Source organism: Heterocephalus glaber, unplaced genomic scaffold, assembly GCF_053883595.1.
Source record: "Heterocephalus glaber isolate CG9 unplaced genomic scaffold, H.glaber_assembly_v1.0 deba00001572, whole genome shotgun sequence".
NCBI classification, from domain to species: Eukaryota; Metazoa; Chordata; class Mammalia; order Rodentia; family Bathyergidae; genus Heterocephalus; species Heterocephalus glaber.
In genome coordinates, this window is record NW_028258357.1 from 14,654,850 (window position 1) to 14,679,786 (window position 24,937).

The 24,937-nt window shown below is 39.6% G+C and overlaps 1 protein-coding gene across 13 annotated transcripts in view; it reads left to right on the forward strand.

The window, feature by feature from the left end:
• Cfap54 (cilia and flagella associated protein 54) overlaps positions 1-24,937 on the forward strand; it is a 338,714-nt gene that overhangs the window by 21,973 nt on the left and 291,804 nt on the right. For 12 of the 13 annotated variants that reach the window (XM_087192632.1, XM_087192626.1, XM_087192630.1 and 9 more), the window contains exons 4-7: positions 6,210-6,315; positions 9,952-10,095; positions 12,029-12,200; positions 17,876-17,934. In XM_087192632.1, the coding sequence (XP_087048758.1) occupies positions 6,210-6,315; positions 9,952-10,095; positions 12,029-12,200; positions 17,876-17,934 (481 nt within the window). The remainder of the gene's footprint in view (positions 1-6,209; positions 6,316-9,951; positions 10,096-12,028; positions 12,201-17,875; positions 17,935-24,937) is intronic. The other variant, XM_087192635.1, reaches the window with a different exon arrangement.

A 24,937-nucleotide genomic window follows, 5' to 3' on the forward strand; every position in this document is an offset into this window, starting at 1 on the left:
CAGGAAGTAGGCTGCACAGGGAGGATGGCAAGTGTGGAGGAGCTGCGGTGGTCTGGTGATGGTGGGAAGAACAGATTCTGAGTAGGAAGGGGGATAGATGAAGAGCTTAGTGCTAGATATATTGAGTGTAACTCAACATCCAGGCAGAGTTGTTACTAAGTAGTCCGTCATTTGAATGTCAAAGTCAGAAAAGATACATGTTTGGAATTAATTAGACTACTAATGATATTTACATCCTGACACCTGATGGAGGACTTAAAGGAATGAGTAGTTGAAGAAGAGAGAAAAAGACTGAGCTCTGAATGCTGCAACATTGACAAGTGGGGTGAAAAGGAACCATCAGAGAGGAACTTCCGAGGAGGTAGGGGGAAACCAGGAAGTGGCTGGTGTAGGAGGCAGGGGAAGGAATGATCACCTCTGGCAAATCCTGCTGATGGTCAGTGAGATGGGGACATGAATTAACCAAGGAGAGCACATTCCGTATCCAACTCAGGGATTTCACAATTTTCCATTTGTATCTCAACACTTTTTGTGTTTGCGCTTTATCTGCCCAGCTCCACCACCAGCATTCCAGTGCAAACCAACACCATTGCACTTCTTCCCTGAAGCCGCTCTGTCCCACAGCTGTCCTTCACAGAGCAATCAGGGAGCTCTTTACAAAAACACCATCTACCCTTATCTGAAGTCTTTCTACTGCTTACCATTGCTTTTAGAATGAAACTAACATCTCTCCAGTGTCCTCCTGAGTGGAAAGAGCCCTCCCTTGTCTCTGCTCATCCCCTCTCACGGGTCTTTGCTGCGGAAGAGTTCTGATTCTCACCCCAGAGCCTTTGTATTTGCTGTCTCCTTTTGTTTGAGAGATTCTTCCCCTTGCTTTTCAAATATCTGGCTCCTTCTCTTTCAGATCTCAGCTTAGTTGTCAGCTCCTTGGCAAGGCCTTTCAAGTTCAGATTCGCCTATCATTTTATATTTTTTTCTGTTTGTTTTCTTGTGCATTGTCTATCTTCTTTATTAGAATGTAGGCTCCCTGATTACTTGGGATAATATATCTCTTTTACTTTGCTCTGCCTCCAGGGCCTAGCCTGGTGCTACTGGGACATGGTAAACATTCAGTAAATACTTGGGATTGCAAGAATTCAAGGGTCATTGTCCCTTTTTTCAGTCATTGTGAATATTACACATAGGAAAGTAGTTTGGGCCCATCTGTCTGTAAGGACAGTATCTGTTCTTTAAATAGACTATGACAAGATAATCATAGATGTTAAGGATTGGCTTGAACTTTAACAATCCAATACCTCACACAGTTTAGGGATTTATTTGTACAATAGTGTTTGTTGAATGCTTGCTGTGGACCAGGCATTACACTAGTCACTTATTACACAGTGATGAATTCGATAGATACAAGAATCTGTGCTCGTGAAGTTTATAGTCTAGAAAGGGAGATTGACTTTCAATGAATGATTAAGTTAACACACAAACAACAAATGCTATGGAAAAAGTAGTTGCTGAGCACTTATACATGCCAGGCATTGTGTTAGGTAGGCATTGGGGTTGCAGCAGTGAGCCAGATAAAAATATCCCTGCCCCTGAAAGCTTATGTTCTAGAGGAGAAAATAAACATCAAATAGGCACACTTTATGGTGACCTAGAAACTGAGTCCTAGGAAGAAAAAGAAGGCACATGTAGTTGGGGACTGGAGGTTGCAGTATTCTATCAGGAGGTCAGAGCAGATGACATTTGAGCAGTGATTTCAGGAGAAGGCAGTGGTGACCTGCTTTAAAATTAATGGTAAGGGAAGAGACAATTGGCTGAGAGTAGAAGGAGGCCTGGGAGTCAATCAAATAAACAGAGAAAACAAGCATAGAAGAAGATCCTCGGCAGGAAAAATCATTGGCAGGAAAGAGCCAAGTACTTTGGAGGGACGGACTGAAGCCCGTTTAGCAGAAACATAGTGAACGAAGTGTAAGGTGTGAGATGATGTCTTAGTTACTTTTCTCATTGCTGGGACAAAATACCTGACACCCAAAGTTAAAGGAGGAAAGGTTTATTTTGGCTTGCAGTTTGTAGAGGTTTCAGTCCATAGTTAGCTGGCTCCAAAGCAGGGCAGCATGGCACAGGAACATGGCCGAGGAGAAACAGTCCACTGCAAGGCAGCCAGAAAGCAGCGGAGCAGTGAGCAACAGCAGCAGCAAGCCTGCCTGCCCTTTCTCCCTTTAAATTCTATCCAGGCTCCAAGCCTGTTGATTGGTGCCACTCATACCTAGGGTGGGGCTTCTGTCATCCACACCCTTAATCCACATTCACACACCCTAATCCAGCCACCTTCAAAACTCCATTCCTTGACCATGTGAAACTTTGGGGAGACTTCAGATACCAGGCATAACAAAAGAGGTTAGAGGAATACATAGGGCTTCGGAAAGTTTTAGAGATCACTTTGAAGAGTTTGCCTTTATCTCAAGAGTAAGGGGAACTATTTGGAAGGTTTCGGTAAGGGGCTGACCTGACCTTATGTAATTTTTGTTTTAAATATTGTCTAATTGGAGCAAGAACAGAGACCACTGAGGAGTCCATGAGGTGGAGTTGCATTCATAACATCTGACAGATGGTGGTTTTCAAATCAAAATTTGTTTCTTCTCATAACTATTGGAATTTCTATAAGTAGAAAAATTCATAGTACCTAAATATAAATTTTGAAAATGCCAGCAATGTCATTAAATGAATGTGATATATTTTTCAAATATGCTTTTGTTATAGGCACATAAGATTTAGATATTCTTCTTACACAGCTGTGGTCTTCTATTTTAGAATGCTCTAAATATCCAGCAGCAGCTATAATCGATCAGTGATTTAAAGTACACTAACATTATCTTCTTGTATGAGGTACATTTGATAGTGTATGTTATACTTTTTGTTTAATCATTATGTAAGCCATTCCTAACCTGAACTTGAAATCTGCTAAAAAAAAATTCTTTTCCTTATTATATAACCTTGATTGAATTAATGAAGATGTTATTTTCCTTTATGAGTAACAAACTTAGTCATCATTACCTCAGCTGCAAGTTCGGAAGAATGAACTATTGCATGTGTATAATTTAATGATTCTAGCAAGACTAGGTGTTTTTCTTGAATTCAATATATATTTATTCTAAAACAATCACATTTCATAAAGTAGCAAATCAAAGTAAAAAAGGTAAAAAAATGAACAAAACACTTTTCCATTTTTAAAGTTCTGTGCTTTTGGGCCAGGGATTTAGCTCAGTGGTTCCGCCACCTTCCTCACAAGCGGAAGGACTCCAGTTCGATCCCCAGTACCAAAAAGAAAAAAGTTCTGTGCTTTATGTTTGTCACATTATTTATCTGGCACTTTCATTTATTACTAGTACATGTATATATGTTTCTACTGCAAAGTGTTATTAATAAGTCCATAAAAGCAGGTATGGGTTTTTTTTTGGTACCGGGGATCGAACTTGGGTCCTTGCGCTTGCCCAGCAGGTGGCGAAACCACTGAGCTAAATCCCCAGCCCCAAAGCAGGCATGTTTTGTCCCCCACTCAATCAGTGACTCAGTCCATCTCATTTAATTACCCAAATGAAGTGACAGGTTTTGTTGAAGTTGTTTTGTTAATATTACATGTACATCATAAATATTAGACCCATCTTCAGTTCTACTCTAAGTTTAGATCCCTGTGGATCTCAACAATTTATTTTCTCATTGAGATCAGAAACCCCAGATCAAGGTCTTATCAGTGTTGGTTTCGTATGTGGACTGTTTTATTGGCTTGTAGAAGGCTGCTTTGCTCTCCTATGATAGCCTTTCTTCTGAACAAACATGGAGGCAGAGAAAGCGAGCAAGCTTTCTGGTATCTCTTGTAAGGGCATGAAACCCATCAGACCAGGGTCCTACTCTCGTGATCTCATTTTACTTTATTGCTTCATTAGAGACCCCATCTCCAAATACTGTACAGTCACACTGAGAGTTAGAACTTTAACTTGTGACTCTGGGTTGGAAGTACCCAGTGTATAACACTATAATTATCTAGAAATTTATAAGATTGAATTGGACAACTCTAAAGGGACATTTGGATTTTTTCTAGAGGCATTTGTAATTTCTGGGAGAGAGAAAAGGAGTGGAGCGAATGTTAATAAATGTGTGAATAAAGTAAGAAGTGATCTGATACCCTGTTAATTCTAATTAGAAACCATTTTGAGAATACTGCATACTTTATGCTTGACTTGTTGGAAGGAAGTATAGCCCTAAGTGGATTGATTGGATATTGAGCCCTTGAGTTCTTCAGAGGAAAGAATAAAATAAGGACAATAATTTTTCCTTGTCACTCATTCACCCTGTCAACAAATACTTATTGATTGCCTATATGTACTAGGTATCGACTATTCTTGTGGCTGAGCAATGAATAACATAGTCAAGGTCCTTGTCCTCAGGAATATTGTTATTTTCCATCTTGGGGTTATTTCTCATCTTGGGGTAGTTGCACAAATGAAATGAAAAGAAAACGCACGTAAGCAAAAGACACAAAGCAGCCAACACAATATTGAAGAAGAAATTGTACGACTTATACTACCCAATCTTGGGATTTATATAAAGCTACAGTATCTAAGACAATGTGATACCGGTGACAGAATTGACAAATGAGTCAATGAAACAGAGTACATAGCCTAGAAATAGTTGATCTTTGACAAAAGAGCAAAAGCAACACGATAGAGAAAAAATGGTCTTTGCAATAAATGGTCCTGGAAAAAGTGGGCAACCTCACAAAGAAAAAAAAGAATCTAGACTCAGATCTTACACCCATCACAATTAACTTAAAATGGATAACATATTTAAATGTAAAATTCAAAACTACAAAATTCCTAGAAGAACATAGGAGAAAATGTAGATGACCTTGAGTTTGGTGGTGATTTTTTGCAGACAACACCAAAAGCATAATCTCTGAAAGAAAGAATTGGTAAAATAGACTTCCTTAAAAATAAAAATTTCTGCTCTATGAAAGACACTATGAAGAGAATAAAAAGAAATGCCATAAACTGGGAATGTATTTTCAAAAGACATATCTGATAAAAGGCTGTTACAATGTACTAAAAAAGCCCTCTTAATAATTAGAAAAATAAAACCAACCTGTTTGAAAAAAATGCACCAAAGGTCTTATCAGACACCTTAGCAAAGAAGATAGATGGCAAATAAATATATGAAAATATGCTCTACAGCCTATGTCATCAAGGGAATGCAAATTAAAATAACAGTAAAATACCTCTTGCATCTATTAGGAAAGCTAAAATCCAAACCAGTGACAATATCAAATGCTGGTAAAGACCTGAAGTAACAGGAATGCTCATTCTTTGCTGGAGGGAATGAAAATGGTACGTCACTGGAGAAGCAAGTGTGGTGGTTTCTTACAAATCCAAATAAACCCTGACTATATGATTCGGGAATTATGCTCCTTGGTATTCACCCAAAGGATTTGGAAACTTATGTCTATATAAAATACTTGCACATGGGTATTTATAGCTGCTTTTTTGTAATTGCCAAAACTTGCAAAAACCCAAGATGTCCTTCAGAAAATGAGTGCAAACACAAACCTTGGTACTTCCAGTCCATGTAATACTATTCAGTGCTAAAAAGAAATGAGCCATCAAACCATGAGAAGTCAGAAAGGAAACTGAGATGCTTGTTACTAAGTGAAAAAAGCCAATCTGAAAAGGCTGCCTACTGTATGACATTCTGGAAAAAACAAAACTATGGAGACAGTTAAAAAAAAATCAGTGATTAAAAGACATTGACGAGGAAGAGAGGGATGAACAGGTGGAACATGGAGGATTTTAAAGACACTATGACACTACTCTCTATGGTACAATAATGGTAGATATATGTCACTATACATTTGATGTTGATAATGGGGGAGGTTGTACATGTGGAGGTGGATATGGGAAATCTGTACTTTCCTCTCAATTTTGCTATGAACCTAAAACTACTCTAAAAAATAACATGTATTAAAAATACAATGTAAAGGGCTTCAATCAGTGTTTGGCATATAGGAAGCAATAATTTTAACTATAATTTCATTTATGATTAATAATTAGACATTGACAATAAGGCATATTGGAAAAACAGCACAAGGTAAGTTTTTAAGGATTGTTTGCTAACTAATTAGGGTTCCTGCTGGCTTTGAAGATGTCATTTTATGATTTTTACAGTGCTACCACTTTGTTCAATATCTGGACCAAATATGCCCCCCGGCTGCCAGCTGACTATTACAATGAAAAGCTCCTGAAGGTTGGAGATAGCCTTTGTCACATGAAAGTAAGTGCCTGTGGAGTACAGAGAGCCAAAATAAAACCCATTTGACTAATTATTATTTGGCTATGTAGCATTCCTATTTTACATTTTGATTTTTCTTAGAAAAAAACATGAATATGGAAACATTTTACTGAGGCACAGTAACCAAAAAAAAAAAAAAAGCTTTTTAATTTTATATTTGAAATTCTCCAGGGGTGAGAAGTTCCTGACAGACAGGAGGCTGGCTGGGGGTGGAAGAAGCTTAGCCTGGTTAACAGAGGGTGTGGTAGGTGCACAACAGGAAGTGCTGAGTCATCATGTTCCACCTTACACAAAGGAGTCCAGACACTACTTCCTGTTGTTTTTCACATGGCTTGCCATGCCCAGTGGATCGCTCTCATGTCTGCTGGCCTTGGTGTAAAGTTGCCCAGTTCTGTGTCCTGTTTTAATGACTTTTAGCTCCTTCTGGATGTTTTCTGTATGTGATTCTAGCAGCCATTCCTTACATGCCCTGTTTCTTGCTCAGTTTTATATTCCCAACTGAGCTTGCATCATCATCTTAATTCCATATGAGTGCCCATGTCTTGGAATTCTGCACCAGTGGGCTTGGTCTGATAAGACCATGGCATGGCTGGGTTTTCAGTTAATGGTAATGTGAGTCTTCCCCTTAAGTTCTGGCATAGATCCAAATTATTCTGTTACAGGAGTTTTAGGGCAAAATCCCTGGCATGGAGGATTGCAACAGAGGAGGCTTTGTCATCTGTCTCATAACGCTGATCAAGGGGACAAGCAATGGTGAAGGCCGGGGAAGGGGATTTAATCAGTATAACCATACAGGGAAGGGCAGATAAAGAGATACAAGCACTGTCTTGGAGGGCCAAACAGAAGCGTTGGGGGTTTTATAGAAATGGGGAACAATGGCCAGAGTTGGGATTTGCATAGTGAGGTGTCTGTGTAGTTGGTAGTATAGGTGATCCTGATTGATTGTTATCTCAGAACTATTTCTAGGAGAGCCATAATCCTTTGAAGGGGAAATTCTGTTCCCATTATGAGATGCTGGTTCTTGGTTAGGGGGCTCCCTTTTGCTCCTGCTTGGGGGTGACCTCATTATAGATTGGTCTGCAAAGCTCTGGTTTGTCCAGAAATCCATGATGCAATTTTAAGGCAATGATGTGCCACTTTGGGGCTCCAGGGGGTCTGGAACTGGAGGTTCAAAAAGCTGTCAATTGGATGTCCCTGAAAATCTTGAAATTTCCTTTAGTACTCTTAATCTTGGTGCCTCAGTTTTGAAGGAAGATGAAGTAGACTAGGTAAATTTAGGGCTAGTAAAACCTTATAATACAGCTACTTCTTGAGTGATTAACAAACAAGGATCTGACCCAAATTTTAAGGTAATAAAGGAGAGAGAGAATGTAGGCAGAGATGCCAGCATTATCCTGCTTTAGTCACCCATCAGGCAGCTGTAGGCCCAGCCCCTAAGTCCTGGGTACAATATGAAATCTTGGAGAAAGAGTTATTTTATCTGAAAGAATTTATTCCAGACATGTGTGTTATCCAGTAGTTTCTCAGACTTCAGTTTCTTGGCTTCTCCCCCATTTCTATTTTTCTGGACTTAAGTTCTTTTTGTCTGGGAGGCAAGTTTACTGAAGAGAGCATAAGAATTAGAGCTTTCGTCATAAAGAACTAAGATTTATTTTCCTCTGCCAAAATTAGAGATAACCTCAACACCCTGTATTTGGACCATGGCTCTTTGAAAGTGGACAAAAGAGAGTTTGGAAAACTATGTATAAAAAAAACAACTAGATGAGATCCACCTTGTAAACTGTATTTGTGTTCTTAGGAACTCGTGGCTGCTTGTGCTCTGTCGGAAAAATCTACAGAAGCACCTTGGCACAGCAACAAGGCTTTTATTCTTACACTATAGTGCAAGGGGGAAGGAGCTGTGGGAAACAGGAAGCTTAGGCTGACCCAAACACAGGACAGAGCTGTACATGGTGTCTCTAGCAAAGGCAAGGACCCAGTTGGCCTGTCAATATCGTGTGCAGTTTCAGTTGTGCCCGGGCTCTTAGCATGCCTCTTCACAGGACTCATGTCTTGTTACCCTCTTGGGTCACCATTAGGGTGGGATTTTTACTACGCTAATACGGTAAAGAGAACTGCAGGTTACTAATCCCTTGTCACCTGGCCTTGGCTCCTTATCATCTAGGAAGGTTCCTAGTTGGGTTTGGGTTAGGGAAGGTCACTTCCCTACTGAGTGGGTTTGTTTTTAATGATCTCATGTCTTGGCTCTGGCTTCTTGGTATCTGCTGACCTCATAGTCTTTGAAGGCTGAACTGTCTTTCCATTCTTCCATCCCCCGTGCTTTATCTTAATTGTATTGCCTTGAAGACTGGTCCACTTTTTAATTGTAAAGTCCCTGATTTATTTGTTAACCTGTAGGACTGAAGGGCTAGCTTAGCTGTCTGTGAAGTGGAATAGCAGTTTGGGCAAGACTTGGAAGAGAGCTTCCTTTCCATTGTTCCAGTTCTACATATGAGGAGGTGGCAGTGCATAGCACAACGGGGGTTTTTGGAGGGGCAGCCAGGTGGTGGGTGGGGATATTGGTGGAGGGAGGAGGAAGTTGATAAAGCAAGTTGATGATAGGTAGGAGCTAAGGATTCAGAATGTTTAGGATAGAAAGGCTGAGAAGAGGGTATTTTAAATTTCATTTAAAGGAACAACAACAAAAAAGTCCTATCTACTTTTCCCTGATGGCAAAACTGGCTATTGAAGGCATTTATAATCCCGAAAATGAACTGCGAATGATACTTTGATTTCTAGACTCTGTTTTAATTATAGTAAACGTCATGTTGTGGAATACTCGCTTTGAACCTATTTGAACTTATTATATGAATCAATTAGAATGGGAAAAATTCAGAATTAATTAGTGAGCAAATGGCAAGTCATCAGAAATATAAACAAAAGTATTAGACTGTGGATACCTCCTAAGGGGCTAGGTAGCTGCTTTTGCTTTTCCTGGAGACATAGTTGCAGTGGAGGGAGTCAAGGAAAGGTTGCATCAAAATCAGTTTTAGAGCACTGCTCATATCCCCTGAGCAAAATTCTCAAGGTCAGGCTCCCCCTCCTTTTCCCAAAAAACAAAAACCTGGGTGACAGAAATGAGGCATCTTACTCTAATGGGAACACAGGCATGGTGGCCTGGTGCAGCTCTCAAAAATGAGAGATCCAGCTTACTCCTCATCTCTATTTCCTCTCTCTTTTTCTCCTTCTCCCCGTCTGCCCATCATTTTGACCCCAGGAGTATAAGAGAAGCAAGGCTCTCATTTCTCTCTCTATCGAAGATGTGGGTTACTAGTACCTGGTGACGTTGGATTTTTTGAGTATTTGTAGATTTTACCACATATAGCATCTAAGTGAATTTTCTTTGTGATCAAGATGGTCCTTTACCATAGAGGTCTTATGGAGTATAGAATTAGATAAAATAATGCATATAAATCGCATAATGTGCTTTCTGTCACACGCTATGTGCTTAGAAAATGGTGGTGGTAGCAATAGCAGTAACATTAATGACCAACACTGATACTATTAAGAGTAACAGAAATATTACTTAATCTTACAATGATATTTAGAAACTTAAATTGAGTTCTCTTTTTATTTTAGGAATACAAACTGGCCCTTTTGCAGTGCTATGGAAGATATCTTCAGCAATTTGGTACCCATTTTGATGAGAATAAAGCAGATGTGAATCAGTTCAAAGCTGTCTTTTTCCCAAAAGGCTTTGGAGATAAAACTGCTGGACTTACAGTAAGATGAGAAAAGCAGCTAAAATAGCTACACTTTAATATTAGTTATGCAACATGTCATTTAGTGGACGGCCTCTAAATGCCTCCTATTGGTTTATCATAGCATCTGGCCATGTGTTGTAAGTTGCTTAATAAATGCTTTCAGAGCAGGATAAGAAAATGAACTACACTTGATCTTAGCCAAAAGGCCGAGAAGCGATAACTTATTAAACTTTTTAACAACACTTTGGAGATTGTGTCAATATAATCCCTTTCATTTAGCAGAGGTTATTTTATTATAATAACTAATGTTTATAGAGTGCTTTAAATTTGCAAAGTGTTTCGGAAAATATAATTGATTATTACAACTACATGAGTTAGGTACTATTATTGCCCTATTTTACACAGAGACAAATAAAGCTTACCTCACAGAGCAAAAAAGTGGCTCTTGGCTGGGTGTGAGGCTACACACCGGTAATCCTGGCACTTTGCGAGCTGAGGCAAGTGGACCACAAGTTCCAGCCCAGCCCGAGCAATTTGTGATGTAGAGAGACCTTGTCAAAAAAAGGTGGGGTGGGGAGAGGACTGGAGGTATAGGCGAGTGCAAAGGCCATGCATGGCTCAATCCCCCAGAACCACGGGGCTCTTTTGATAGGAAAAGTATGTTTTCTTTCTGTTAACCAGTATGCTTATTAATTGCTATCATTAATTCACTAGTTGAGCAGTTGTCACATGCTTGTTCCTCTTCTAATGCATTATGTAAGGCTGAGGATATAGCTCAGTGGTAGAGCACTTGCCTAGAATGCAAGAGGCCCTAGGTTTGATCCCCAGAAACCTCAAAAGACTGTATTATAAGAATTATCACCTTCAGTAGGCCTCATTACAGTCCTAAGAGGTGGAACTGTAAACTTTTTTGTACAGATGAGGAAAAATAAGTTTATTAGAGATTAAGAAACCTGCCCAGCCTGCCCAAAAGAGTGGGCAGGGCTGGTTTTTGAACTCTGAACTATCTGATTCAAAAATTGTGTTTTTCCAAACTTGATGTCTCTTTGAAGCTTTGGGGACAGTGTTGGTTGGCTAACAAGCAGAAGACCTGAAGGCATGGTTGGGGACCACTGAACAGTTCAGTTGGGTTGGGACACAGGTACAGGGGCAGGAGTGAGAATCCTGGGCAATGCAGGTTGGTGTCCCATTGGGAAGTGTAGGGAACAGGGAAAGAGGATGTTACTAGAACCTGGACTGGCCTCCCTGTGTGGAGCTTTCACCCCACAGTCTACAATCCATTTGCCACATTTGTCAGATTCAATTTCTAAAGGACACATCACCACTGATTTTGACTTTGCCTTTTGGCTAAAGATCAAATTCCTTGGGATGACAGGGAACACTCTCCATGTTCTGACCCTGGGCCAACTCTGCAGTCTCATGTCTTGACTTAGCAGCTTTGTATCCAGACTCTCCAAAGACACTCAGTTCGGTGACCACCGCAGCCCCCTTAAGCATTCCTAATGCTGTGTGAGCCAGGAACTCTCCCTCTGCCAAGAGCAGGGGTCATTTCTTCCTTGTCTTGGAAAGCTTCTCGCCTAGAAGAGTATGACAGACAGAGATGCCTGATCAACATTGGCTGGATGAATCGAGTAAATGGTAGTAATCACAGCTGAATCAATAAATAGGTTAAAATTCTGCTGGATGGGTTGGCAAAAGTTGGTTCAATTTTATCTCTCTGCTAATAGGATTTTTTCTTTTTCTTTTTGTTTTTGAGTTTCTTTTGATTAGGAAAAGCAAATCCTAGCTAAGTGGATGTTTTGAAGAAACCTAGCTTGTTTCTTTCTGTATCAATCTATTATCCTAATTATGCACCATTGTTTTTCTTTTAACTTTCTACATTTTGAGAAATGCTTTCCTGAGTTGCATAAGCCTTATTTATATTCTTATTTATGTTTTCCCATGTGTTTCAGTTTCATGCTTTGTCTGGCAAAAATATTTGCAGCTACCAGCTGGTCTGTGACAATGATGTAAACCTGCAGAATAAAGACTCTGTGAGCCAGTGTCTGCGTATCTTGTCCTCCTTAAGGCTCATCATGCAGGTGGCTCTGCCACAGGAGCATCTTTGCTGGATTGTTTTCAATGGTATGCAACAAAACGCTGTATTTTCCATTGCATCTTTCTGAAAGTTATGTAAATGTCCAACTTGATGGAAACTCGATTACCTTGTGATTTAAAATGTGTGCATTTCATGATAGAATGTCTTTTTTAACATGTGTTTTACCTTTTAATTTGTCCTCCAAGTAGGATGGATCTTTAGGTTTTCACTGAAGAAAGGGTCAGAGGCTGTGGGGATAATCAGTTTGGGGTGTATAAAAGTGGGGGACACAGTTAATAAGTGGGGAAGTTTAAGATACAAGTGAGCAAGGATCAAATGACCACAGCAAGTTAGACTGGTTCTAAGCATCATCCATTTGTTGGTTTTCTCCTCAAAGACTGTGGCACATACTTTTTACCTTTTATACAGCAACATTTCCCCCCTACTTGATATTGAATGAGGAGCTCTGAGAATACACATACACATACGTGTATATGTACACACATATATGTACGTTAAATATGTCTGTGAAGAAGTGAATCTTAGCTAGAAAGTGTAACATTTGTTTTTCTCTATTCTGCTGTTACATTGAGTCACTATATTGTTCTGTGGACAATGTATACATATGTGTATATATTATGTACATATATCATATATGTATGTTTTATGTATATATAATATATACATATATGTATATATAAATATATACAAGTGCTCTCTCTACCAGTGAGCTACACCCTTAGCCCATTGGGTAATATAGTCTTAAACAAAAATTAAAAGTGACAGTGTTTGATGCATGTTAAGACCAGGGCAAAATAACTCCAAGGAAAATATATTGGATTTTCCTTCATCCTGTGTGTGTGTGTGTGTGTGTGTGTGTGTGTGTGTGTGTGTGGTATATTTCTGAGGCTTTTCTTTCTCTGTCCATCCCAAATTATATTTTGATAGAAATTGGACTTCACATTTGCTGTCTGGAATGCCGCAGGCTTGGATGAGCTTTTTCAGCTCAGTGATTGTAAGGCTTCTGTGGCTGATTGTCTCAAGTGGACCCTTGATTCCCTTAGTCACCACTGCTGTCTCCCACACCTCCTGGTGGGGACAGCTGAGCAGGAACAGGGCCGGGGAGCAGTTGGGCCTTGCATAGGGAGTGGAAAGGTGCGGCAGGATTTCACCTTCAATCCTATTTAAGATCAGACAAAGACCCAGCAGACAAACCTGTACTGTTCTTTACAAAGAAGAAGAGACAAAATGAATTCTGTGTCTTCTGTATCCTTTTCTTGGTGTGAACTTTTTATTTATTTATTTATTTGACTATTTTTTTTAATTAGTCCATTTTTGCCATACGTGGTGCTCACATTCATTATAGGGAATTTGTACCTGTACATAATATATTTTAATTCTTTTTTCCCATTTACCTCCCCTCCCTTTAACCTCTTTCCTTCCCCATTTACAGCTTTGTTTCCATTTTTTCCTTGTTTTTAAATCCTTTTCCCTTCCTTCCCTTCCCTCTCCCTGCTCCTTGTTCCATTTTCCATTTGAGCATGTTCTTCCTACTTCCCAGCATCTATCCTCCATTTTGTTCCTTGTTTACCCTTAGTTTCTCACACAGAGAAATAATGTGATCATTAAGCTTGTGTGTCTTATTTATTTCACTTAAAACTATGGCCTCAAGGTGCATCCGTTTAACCACTAATGACTCAAGATTATGCTTCTTTATGGCAGAGTAGTATTCCAGGGTATATAAATACCACATCTTTATTCATTCATTTATTGATGGGCAGATGGGCTGTTTCCAAGATTTAGCTATTATATACATTGTGCTACTATAAACATGGGTGTGCTGTATCACTGTGGTATGATGCTTTTAACTCTTTCAGGAAGATGCCTAGAAGGGGAATAGCTGGGTCAAATGGAATGTCTACTTTTAGTTTTTTGAGGAATCTCAATACTGATTTCCATAGAGGTTGTACCAATTTACACTCCCACCAACAGTAGAGAAGGACAGCCCCACCAGCATTTGTTATTGGTTTGTTGATGGTAGCCATTCTTTCTGGAGTCTCAGTGTTGTTTTAATTTGCATTTCTCAAATGATGTTGAATATTTTTTCATATATTTATTTACTTCTTCATCTGAGAAGTGTCTATTCATTTCAGATATCTATTTTTGGATTGGGTCTTTAAATTTGGGAGGTCTGATTTTTTTGAGTTCTTCATATATTCTAGATGTTAGTCCTTTGTCTGAGGAGTAACTAACAAAATTTTTTCCCACACTGTGGGTTTTCTCTTCATTCTGTTGGTGGTCTCTTTCGCTGTGCAAAAGCTTTTTAATTTGATGTGATCCCAGTTGTTGATTCTTTGTAATATTTCCTGTGTGGTCAGGGTTTTGTTCATAAAGTTTTTGTCTACACCTATGTCTTCTAGAGTTTTACCTATTCCATCTTCCAGAAGATTTAGTGTTTTCTATTTTTGTATTTAGGTCTTTGATCCATTTCGATTTTAGTTTAGTACATGGTGAGAGATATGCGTGTAGGTTCAATCTTCAGCATGTGGAAAGCCAGTTTTCCCAGCGCCATTTTTAAAGAGGCTGTTTTTCTTCCAGTGAAGGTGTTTGCCACCTTTGTCAGAGATAAGATGGCTGAGTGTGCTTGGAGTTGTTTCTGCATCTTCTAATCTGTCCCATTGATTCTCTTTAGGCTCCACCTGCGAACATTGCTGCACTTAAAATCAAGCCCTTAGTGTATGGGTCTTTGGGGGATGCTTCATGTTGAAGCCGTAACAATGGGATTGTCCAGCTCTATGCAGGATGTTGTCTCACATCACTGCTCCCCCTGTATGGAAAGTTCCCCAGGGTTCCAAGTGAGCTGCAGTACCAAGGGTGCAGCTTGGGAGAAAAGTCAGAGAAAGTCGAAGGGCATCAATAAGGGCTGTTGTGAGGGCATTGCTATTGTAGGATGGAGTGGAAGCAGCTCTGTTCTGAACTTTTTATTTATACATATGATATTGTGCTCTAGACTTTTCTGTTTCCTACATTTTTTCCCATTCAATGTGGTGGTTTTAGAATCTAGCAGGCTTCCTGTATGTACACCCAGTTTGTTAACTGCCTGTTGATGTGTTCCAGATTCCCATGCACCTTAGGGATGGGGACTGGGTTTGCCCTACCTCTAATAATTCTGCATGTCTGTGAATGTCTTTGTACATGTCCTTTTATAGACTGTGTGAGATGTTTCTGGGATCCATGCCCAGGGGTGGGCTTGCTGGGTTGTGGGAGATACACATACTGTGTATCTCTTTGTTTCACCAACTACTGTCCCTGTGTCAGTGTATTCACCTACCACTCACTAAGTGACCTCATGAACTAGGCATTGCCTTGGGTGCTGGGGACACAGGCTTGAACAGCAGAAGAAAACTGTTCTCCTGCTTTCGACTGCAGGGAGATGATATTTCAGAGTCAGATGTGATGAGGGCTATGGAGAAGAATAAAGGTGAAGAGGGGATAGACCAGCGGCCGGGCTAGGGGTGGCCTACAACCTTAGCTGGAATGGTCAGGGAGCCTCACTGAAATGACCTTTCATTCAGACAACTCATTCTACTTTTGTGTGTGTGTGTGTGTGTGTGTGTGTGTGTGTGTGTGTGTTCCTGGGGATGGAACCAAGGGCCTTCACACTGAGTTATATTCCCAACTCCTTTTAAAATTTAATTTTAGGGCTGGGGATTTAGCTCAGTTGTTCCGGTGCCTGCCTCACAAGCGCGAGGTCCTGAGTTCGATCCGCGGTACCAAAAAAAAAAGTAATCTGAAAGAGACTTTAAAATAAAATTTTATTTTAATATTTATTTTGAGACAGAGTCTTATTAAGTTACAAATTGTCCAGGGTCGACTCGAACGTATGATCCTTTTGCCTCAGCTTTCCAGAGTGCTGGGATTACAGGTGTGTACCACCATGCCTGGCTTTCTATTTTCTTTTAATTAACTATTATACATACATACCCTTGGTTTCCTGAGATATTTAACCAATCTTGATTCTTTATGAAACCTAACTAGGTGAATTAGTATTGGATAACATCATCCTTCTCAGTTAACCAGAACCCAATTCATTTAGACTCAGATTTTTTGATGGTGACTGTCTTTGGTGAAAAGCAGTCATGTGATTAGGAATGAAGTCATGTTAGGGACTTGGACCAAAGCAAAACAAAACCAACTTCCAGAGATACCCTGAGACCATCAAGTTTCAGTCCATGTTCCACGCTATACCATTTACTGTCTCCTCTGGCTTCTGCAGGGGGAGTTTGTGAGCCAGGCCAAGTTTCTGAACTGTCAAAGAACTATTCAGTTACAGCCAGGACACAGTCAGGCTGGAAAGGTTAGAGACGCATTTTTGAAACACAGAGGGCCCTTGTCATTCTTGAGGGCTGTCTCCTGTCTCCCGAGGCTCTGCTGACTCCCAGCCCCGTCCCTGCTGTGTTTGTTCAGGCTCCTGGCTTACACCTGAGTCACATGTCCTGAAGTGTTTCCCGTACATACTCTTACTTGCTGACACTTTTTTTTTTCTCCTACAAAGAAACACAGTCATAGAGTTTTATTTTTAAATGTTAAAAGTAGAGGCTAACAAAGCCAAGTGGAGATAATATGAGCTACTAGGAGCTACGAGGAGCTGAATGGTTAGAGTGGTTTCTTCCCTCGTGGGTCTCGGATGAAATGAGTCATTCCACGGCCTGAGCACGGTGACATCAAAGGGCCGAGTCCCCACTCATGAAGGACCAACTGCCTTCTCCGTGAGGCTCAAGAGGCCATCAGAATTTCAGGATTTATTCAGTGTTTTTGTCACTGATTTGGTGTAACGAATGTTTATTATGTTTACAGGTGTGTTCTAATCAGGGATATGTTTGGGAGCAGATGCTGTTCTCTCCGAAGCTTTTAAAGTTTAAACATGAACGTAGGCTTCCTGAACGTTGAATTTTGATGGTTATGAATTTTAGATCAGATATTTTGTGGACAACATTTAGACCACTTGTCGCCGCAGTCACATGCCTTTGTAAAGCTGTTATCATCCCTTGGGCATGTTTACAGCATGAGAACGTCCTCATGTTCAGCAGTGGAGGGTGATGTTCTTCACTCCTCCCTCTAACTCTGCCACCAGCCTTCTCTCCTCATTTCATTAATGGCCTGATACTAAATCATATTATAATAAAATGCTATTTTTCATTAGACTGCTTAGAGGACATAAATAAGGGAATAAATGTTATATGAGACTACAAATGAATATAATATAAGCTGTTATACATTATGATTTTAAAATTGTTATGAGTTTCAGCATTGTGCCATGCTGATTAAATATGTATTCTAATCTTATTCGCAGATAAATCTTTAGTTTCTCAACCATAAAGAAGCCACGGGAAATAATATTTTATATGAATTAATAAAACCGGGTACATAAATTATGCCAGTAAAAGTTCTTTTGTTCAGTGTATTTCAGAATTTGAATTGCCTTTAAAATGATTCTTTTGTCAACATATTTGAAATATGGCCATATTTGTTATTTTAATGATTTTTTTTTCTACAAGATAAAATTCTGCAAGAAAAATTGTAATGATGACTCCCTACTCTTATGAGACTTTCTCATGAAATCAACTTGATTTGGGAACTACAGACTTAAATTACAGAGGTTGGGGTTATAGTTTCCATCATTTGAGTGTGACACACCTTAACCATCTTTTTCTCCTCCCAGGTACCATTTACATTTACACCATTTGCAGAAAACTGATGATCATAGGTTATTCTTCCAAGGTATGAAATGTACTGACCAAGTTTCCCCCTCCTTGTTTCCTGTTGTTTTTTTCTTTTTTGGTACCGGGAATCGAACTCAGAACCTTGTGCTTGCAAGGCAGGTGCAGTGCCACTGAGCTAAATCACCAGCCCTCCTGTTTCTTACAGTTTTCACTATACCATACATTGAAGGTTAGACTATTGATAAATTTGTTATAAAAGTTTAGTGAATATACATATTACATAGTTTTATTGGTCTTAGTTTTACTTTAATAATAATCATATGTGAAAATGTGGTGGACAATAAAGTATTAATAAAAAAGAAAATGATAAGTATTGCCCAGTGTCCCTCTACCTGGCCTCTGGTCTTACTTGTCACACTTGATAATGAACACCCTTCTGGTTACTCTATCTCTAGGTAAGGTGACCATCCATTCCAGCACACCCAGGACAGTCTTGCTGATGCTTCTTGTTCTCTAGTAATTTTTGCTGTTTAGAGACAGGGACTGGCTGTGTAGTTCAGCCTGTCCTTGAACCATGTATAGCCCAGGCTAATCTCCATCTTATGGCGATCCTCCTGCTTCAGACTCCTGAGTGCTGGGATTACAGGAATATGCTACCATACCTGACACCTGGAGTAATTATTAATAGCACTCTCTTCTGCTTTTAAAAGTGTCCAGGTTAAGTTGATAAACTGTGATTACTCTGTATATGTTACGAAGTTCCTGGAGACTACTTCTGGCCTACAAGCTACTTGGGTGAGTGGACACCCAAACTCTTAACTCATTCACAAGGTGAGGGCAGGGAGACTTTGTTTTATAACATGACTCTCACTTACCAGAGCTCACTGCTTAGTTTTGCTTGAGGAAGCTGTTGACACATCTTCTGACTTCCCTCTGATGTTGGTAGCACATTTGTCAGCAGGAGACATATTTATTTCCTGCATTTATTTTCCAGTCATTGGAATGTAAGCCAAGAAGGGTAAATATACTCCCACCGAGACCCTGCTGGAGTTGCTGTTGGCATCTGAAACATCACTACTTTATTCTGCCTTATTGCATGTGAAAGCTTACCCTGAATAGTCTAACACTCAAGAGAGAGACTTCTTATTTCCTCAAAACACTAGTTAACAACACCTAAAAAATAAAAATGGAAGCAAAGCTATTTGCATCCTCACTGGGTAACACTGTACATCTTCTTTCTGTTTTGTTCCTCAAATTAAGACGAAATCAAACCAAATCTTTATGACTGACAGTGGCTGAAGAAACTCTGGGCAGTGGTTTGAGTGTAAATTAAACTGAGGGGAGACTGTCCCAGGTATAATATAAATTTGGCATACAGATGATCCCAACGATTCTACGGTTTGTTCCAGTTGATCTCCTAAAAAGAATTTGCATGCTCCTGTTGCACTTGCTGTAACAGCAAATATGGCCTCACAGAGCCGTCGTGGCCGGTCCACCACGCTGTCTGCTTGCCAAAGCTTTGAAAGGCAGAGGTGTCTGTGCCAACATTTGACTCTTGGCGTTCGCTCTAGTTAACATCGAGGGGATTTTAATTTAATGTGACAGTCATCTTAAAGTCATTTCTTGCAAGTAACCTCTGTGAGACAGCCCCTCTTCCCACCATGTAACTTGAGTTTGTCTCTGGAAAATGAGTGCTGGAGGAGGTTGGTCATCGGGGCCCAGTTTTGCGGGATGGGAGTGCGGGAGGAAGGGAGGTAAGAATTTTGGGGTGGTGAATGCATTCTGCACTTGAGGCTCAGAATGAGGTTCTTTCCCTTTGGTCAGTCTAAGAAGGAAATTAATAATTTTCATCTAGGAATTCCCAAGCCCCCAGCTGGTCAGCTGATTCCTGAGATAAGGCTATAATGGTTCTGGGACCCCGATTCTGTAGTAACTTTAGAGCTCATGTCTGGTAAGGGATAAGTCAAAAGGAGAACCAGGCCTGGGATCCTGAGACTATTTCTTCGGTCATTCCAGAGTATTTTAAACACCCATTTTTTTGATATGTCATATACGGCATTCTTTATTAGCTTACATTTTTAGTATTCTTTGAATATCATACATTGAATTTACATTTAGAAAATCAAATTATCTAATGGGAAATTCATGCAAGCATGATTTTGCTTAATTTTTGTAAGAGACAGCTATATGGTAGTAAATTAGTAAGTCTTCAGTAAATAGTAAGCTTCATAGAGGAATGGATTACAGATTAAGAAAATACTTATTTTCAAATAGAAATTTCATTACTTTCTGTGTAACTTAGAAGAATATTGAAATTACTTCTTATTGGCACATAGAAACTTCGTTTCCCATAAGTTAATATTAAAATAGAAGGAAAAATGGAAACAAAGATTTTATAAATAAGCAGGGGAAGAGGGGTTGAAGGGAGGGGAGGGGATTGGAGAAAAAAGAAGAATCAAGATATACCAGGTACAGGTACAAATTCCCTATGATGAATATGATCATTATGTCTAACTAAAGTATACCAATAAAATTAATTTTAAAAAACAAATTTAGAGCCGGGGATTTAGCTCAGTGGTTCTGCCACCTGCCTCACAAGCACAGGGTCCCAAGTTCAATCCCCGATACCAAAAACAAAACAAACCAAAATAAATAAATAAATAATTTTTAAAAAAAAAAGTAAAAGGCAGTTTGCAGCAGATATAAACTCTATCCTAAGTGTCATTAATTGTCAGGGACCAGAGCAGCAAAGTTCGCAGAAAAAATGAGTTGAAAATAAGTAATGAAATTTAGATAGACATTTATGATCATATTCATCATAGGGAATTTGTACCTGTACATGGTATATCTTGATTCTTCTTTTTTCTCCAATCCCCTCCCCTCCCTTCAACCCCTCTTCCCCTGCTTATTTATAAAATCTTTGTTTCCATTTTTCCTTCTATTTTTTTTCTTTTCTCTTCCTTTCCTTCTCCTCTCTCCTTTGTTCCCCTTCCCATTTGAACATTTTCTTCCTATTTCTCAATATCTATTATACATTTTTGTCTTTATTTACCCTTTCAGAGAGCAACAATGAGATATTTCAACATATGTGTCCGATTTGTTTCATGTAAGAGTATGGTCTCAAGGTGATCCATTTATTTAGAAATGTCTCAAGTTTATCCTTCTTCATAGAAGAGTAATGCTCCATTGTATAAAAAAATATTTATGCATTCATCCATTGATGGGGATTTGGGATCTCAATATTAAAACAGAAACACTAGGGCCAGGGATCTAGCTCAGTAGTTCTGCCACCTGCATTGAAAGCACAAGGACCCGAGTTTGATCCCCGGTACAAAAAAAAAAACACGAAACACTAAATCTGCTGGAAGATTGAATAGGTAGAACTCTTGAAGACATAGGTGTGGGTAAAGACTTTATGAACAGAACCCTAATCACATAGGAAATATTACAAAAAGTCAACAACTGGGATCTCATCTTATTAAAAAACTTCTGCACAGCAAGAGAATCCATCAATAGAGTGAAGAGACAACACTCAGAGTGGGAAAAATTTTTTTCCAGCTGTTCCTCAGACAAAAGACTACTATCTAGAATATATAAAGAACTCAAAAAAATCAGACCCTCTAAATTTAAAGACCCAATCTAAAAATGGGCATCTGAAATGAATAGAGACTTCTCAGATGAAGAAGTAGAAACAACAAATAAATATATAAAAATGTTCAGCATAACTGATCATTTGAGAGATGCAAATTACAACAACGCTGAGATTCTATCTCATTCCAGAAAGAATGGCTGCTATCAAGAAATCAACCAATAACAAATGCTGGCAAGGCTGTGGGGAGAAAGAATCCTTCTCCACTGTTGGTGGGATTGTAGACTTGTGCAACCACTGTGGAAATCAGTGTGGAGAGTTCTCAAAAAGCTAAATCTGGAAGTTCCATTTGACCTAGTTATTCCTCGGGTTGGGGAAAAAATTAAAAGCATCATACCACAGCTATATATGCACACTCATGTTTATAGCTGTGCAATTTGTAAACACTCATTTTTTATAGGATGTAGGCCTTACCCTTTGTCATTATTACCGAATCCCTACTCTGTGAAGGGCTTTCCATACACAGCAATACTGCAGTGTTATGAGGTGGGAACTATTATCATCATTATTAACATCATCATTGACATTTATTGAATGGATGTCTATTGAGTATAGTGCTAAGCATTTTCATGAATCTGCTCATTTAATCCTCCCATCACTACTTTGAGAAAGGCACTGTTATTACTCCTGTCTTATAGATGGTGATGCTAAGGCTGAGAAAACATCCTCTATTCAAGAATGTGCATCAGGTTAGAGGTATATTGAGGCCAGAGCCAGTGTGACACTGTACTGCTCCATTAGAATGGCACATGTCTATTTACTGTATTGACTCCTGTTGTGACCCATTCTCCTTTCGGCAGAGCTTTGTGGGAGGGGTTGATCTTTTTCCAGTAGGACCCAGTCTTCCTAAAGCGATCCTGAAACCCTTGACTAACCAGGGGCTTTTCCTTGAATGGAGTCTGGCAGGACCCTGGCTTAAACTTAAGAAATGCATGGAGGTCTGATATCTGAAACTTCTTTCCTTAAATAAACACAGCAACGTTGCTTCTTTAATGGAATAAACTAATTTCTCCTGTGGCATCTATAACCATAGTGTAAGACTCAGCAAATATTGAAGGACACGGTGGAAGCAATTTATTCTTAAAAAACACACAACTATTGATTTCTGTTTCATTTTACTATAAAAGTGAAGTAGCTTGGTAAAATATTTGGCTTGAGCAATTAGTGTTAAATTGTTCCACATACCCTTCCAGAAACTTGAAATCAATTTATAAATTGGTTGAGTCATTTTCATCAAATAGTGCAGGCAGATATATGTGGGGCTGCAGTGCCATCCTGTGGCTGAGCTGATGAATTATTTTTCCTAATGGCACCTGAAGCATGCTCTCCTGGGCCCATATTTTGGATGTAGATAGAACATGGTTTTTCAAATAATCCTTCCCTCCCTCCCTCCCTCCCTCCCTGCTTTCCTTTCTTCCTTCCTTCTCTCTTTCCTTCCTTTCCCCCATTTTTTCCAGCACTCTACCCCTGAGCTACATCCTGACTCGAAAGTTTTCAAAAAATGAATAATCTTGCTATATCTCATCATTTTTCTATTAACAGACACAATTATCACCACCTTTTAGAGATAAGGAAAAATGCTACATATTGAGTCATTTTGCAATATGGCTTCACACCTTCTACCCTGAAAGACCATTTTCCAGGACCTTGAGCGTTTGTGATGAGCTTCTCCCCTTTGTCGAGGCTGTTCCCTGTGTGCAGTGGAAAGAATCTGCACCGGAGAGACCACAACCTGAATTTCAGCCCTGAGTCTATTGCTTAGAATCAGTTTAGCCTCTTGGAGTCAGATTAGGTTAATTGTAAAATCCCTTCTGGCATGAAAATCTGTGATTTTCTTTAATTCCAAAGCCAAACCCAAATATATTGGGAACAACTGTTAAGTGGAGCTATTTTTATTTTGAACTGTGAAATTTTTAATACCACCAGTCCTGAGGAATTTTGGAAATCCCACAAACTGCAACGATCCAAATGCAGAAATCCAAAATAGGGGTTGTTGGGAAGCAGTGGATGTGTGTGAGAGAAACTTAAGAGGTTTTGATGACTGTTAGTTTTGCATCCGTTCCCACCGTGGCCAGGTGAGTCAACAGTGACAGTGTCGGTGGCAATAGCCAAAGCAGTAATTGACAGCCCAAGCGAAGCTCCGGAGTGTGCCAGAGGAGGGGAGTGTGTTCCTATCAAGTCCAGAAGCACCCAGGAAGTATATCCTGGAAGGAGAGCTGGAGACCCGGGCTGGCTGGGAAGGCGGCTTTGGACTTCTTTGTGTTGTCCCAGAGGCATAAGTAGGACGATGTGATGGAGGAACACTGAGGTGGATTCAAGATCATGGGAATCTTTTACATGTTGAAAATTGTCTTCTGCCGCCCCACGGTGTGTGCCTTGGTGCTTAAAGTAGGCATTCTTGGGGCAGGGGGTGAGGGGAGTTGTGGGCATCCAGTCATGGTGCTGGTGATGTTGGCAGTGAGAATTTTAGAATGACTTTCAGACCTTTGATTCTCTGATAGCTAGAAATATTTCCATAGTTAGCATCACAAACTGAAACTTTTAATGCGGGTCAGTTGGTCTGTTATCAAGTATTTCTTGCATAGCCCCTGTTTGCAGGCAAAGTTCTAGGTGCTGGGGATACAAGAGGAACAAGATAGACAAGGTCCCTTTCCTAAGTGAATTCACAATCTGTGGGAAGAGCTTAGATTCAGAGGATGACAAAGTATATTATAATTTGTTTTTAAACCTTGATCTACCCAATTGTTTCTTTCCCTCTGGAGTTAAAGCTGGCCAGATCATGGGAAGTTCTGCCTTCTCAGATTTCTCCTTCCTTCTAGGTTTCCATGTGTACATTATGTGCTCTTTGAAGGCTCTAAAGATGCTAATAGGGTCTGAATGTAATCAATGTCTTACTTATTTTTACTACTAAATACCATGTCAACCTGGTGGGTTTGCTCCATGTAGATGAAGCTGCTGGACCTTCTTGATGATTTGCCTTTTCAAGGTGAGTCATTGACCCACTATAGACATATTTTTAAAAACTTTTATTTCTTCCATCACTGAAGCCCAGCTTGTTGTGAGAAGGGGGAGTTTGTCCAAATTTATTATCATGATTTGAGAATCTAGGATACGTGTCTACTTACCTGTGCCTGGTTCTGTTGACTTGAGGGTTTTCTATTCAGCTCATTTCATAATGCTTGAGAATATCTGCTGGTTATACAAGAGCAATGAAGACATTGTTCATGTTTGCAGAGGTCACAGTCTAGGTTTGGACTCACACATATGAAGAAGTTCATGTGACCTGTGACATAGGTTGAACAACCCTAATCTGAAAATCCAAAATGCTCCAAACTCTAAAACTTTTTGAGTACCAACATAATGTCACTAGTGGAAAATCCCACTAGTGGAAAATTTCATGTCTGGCCTCATG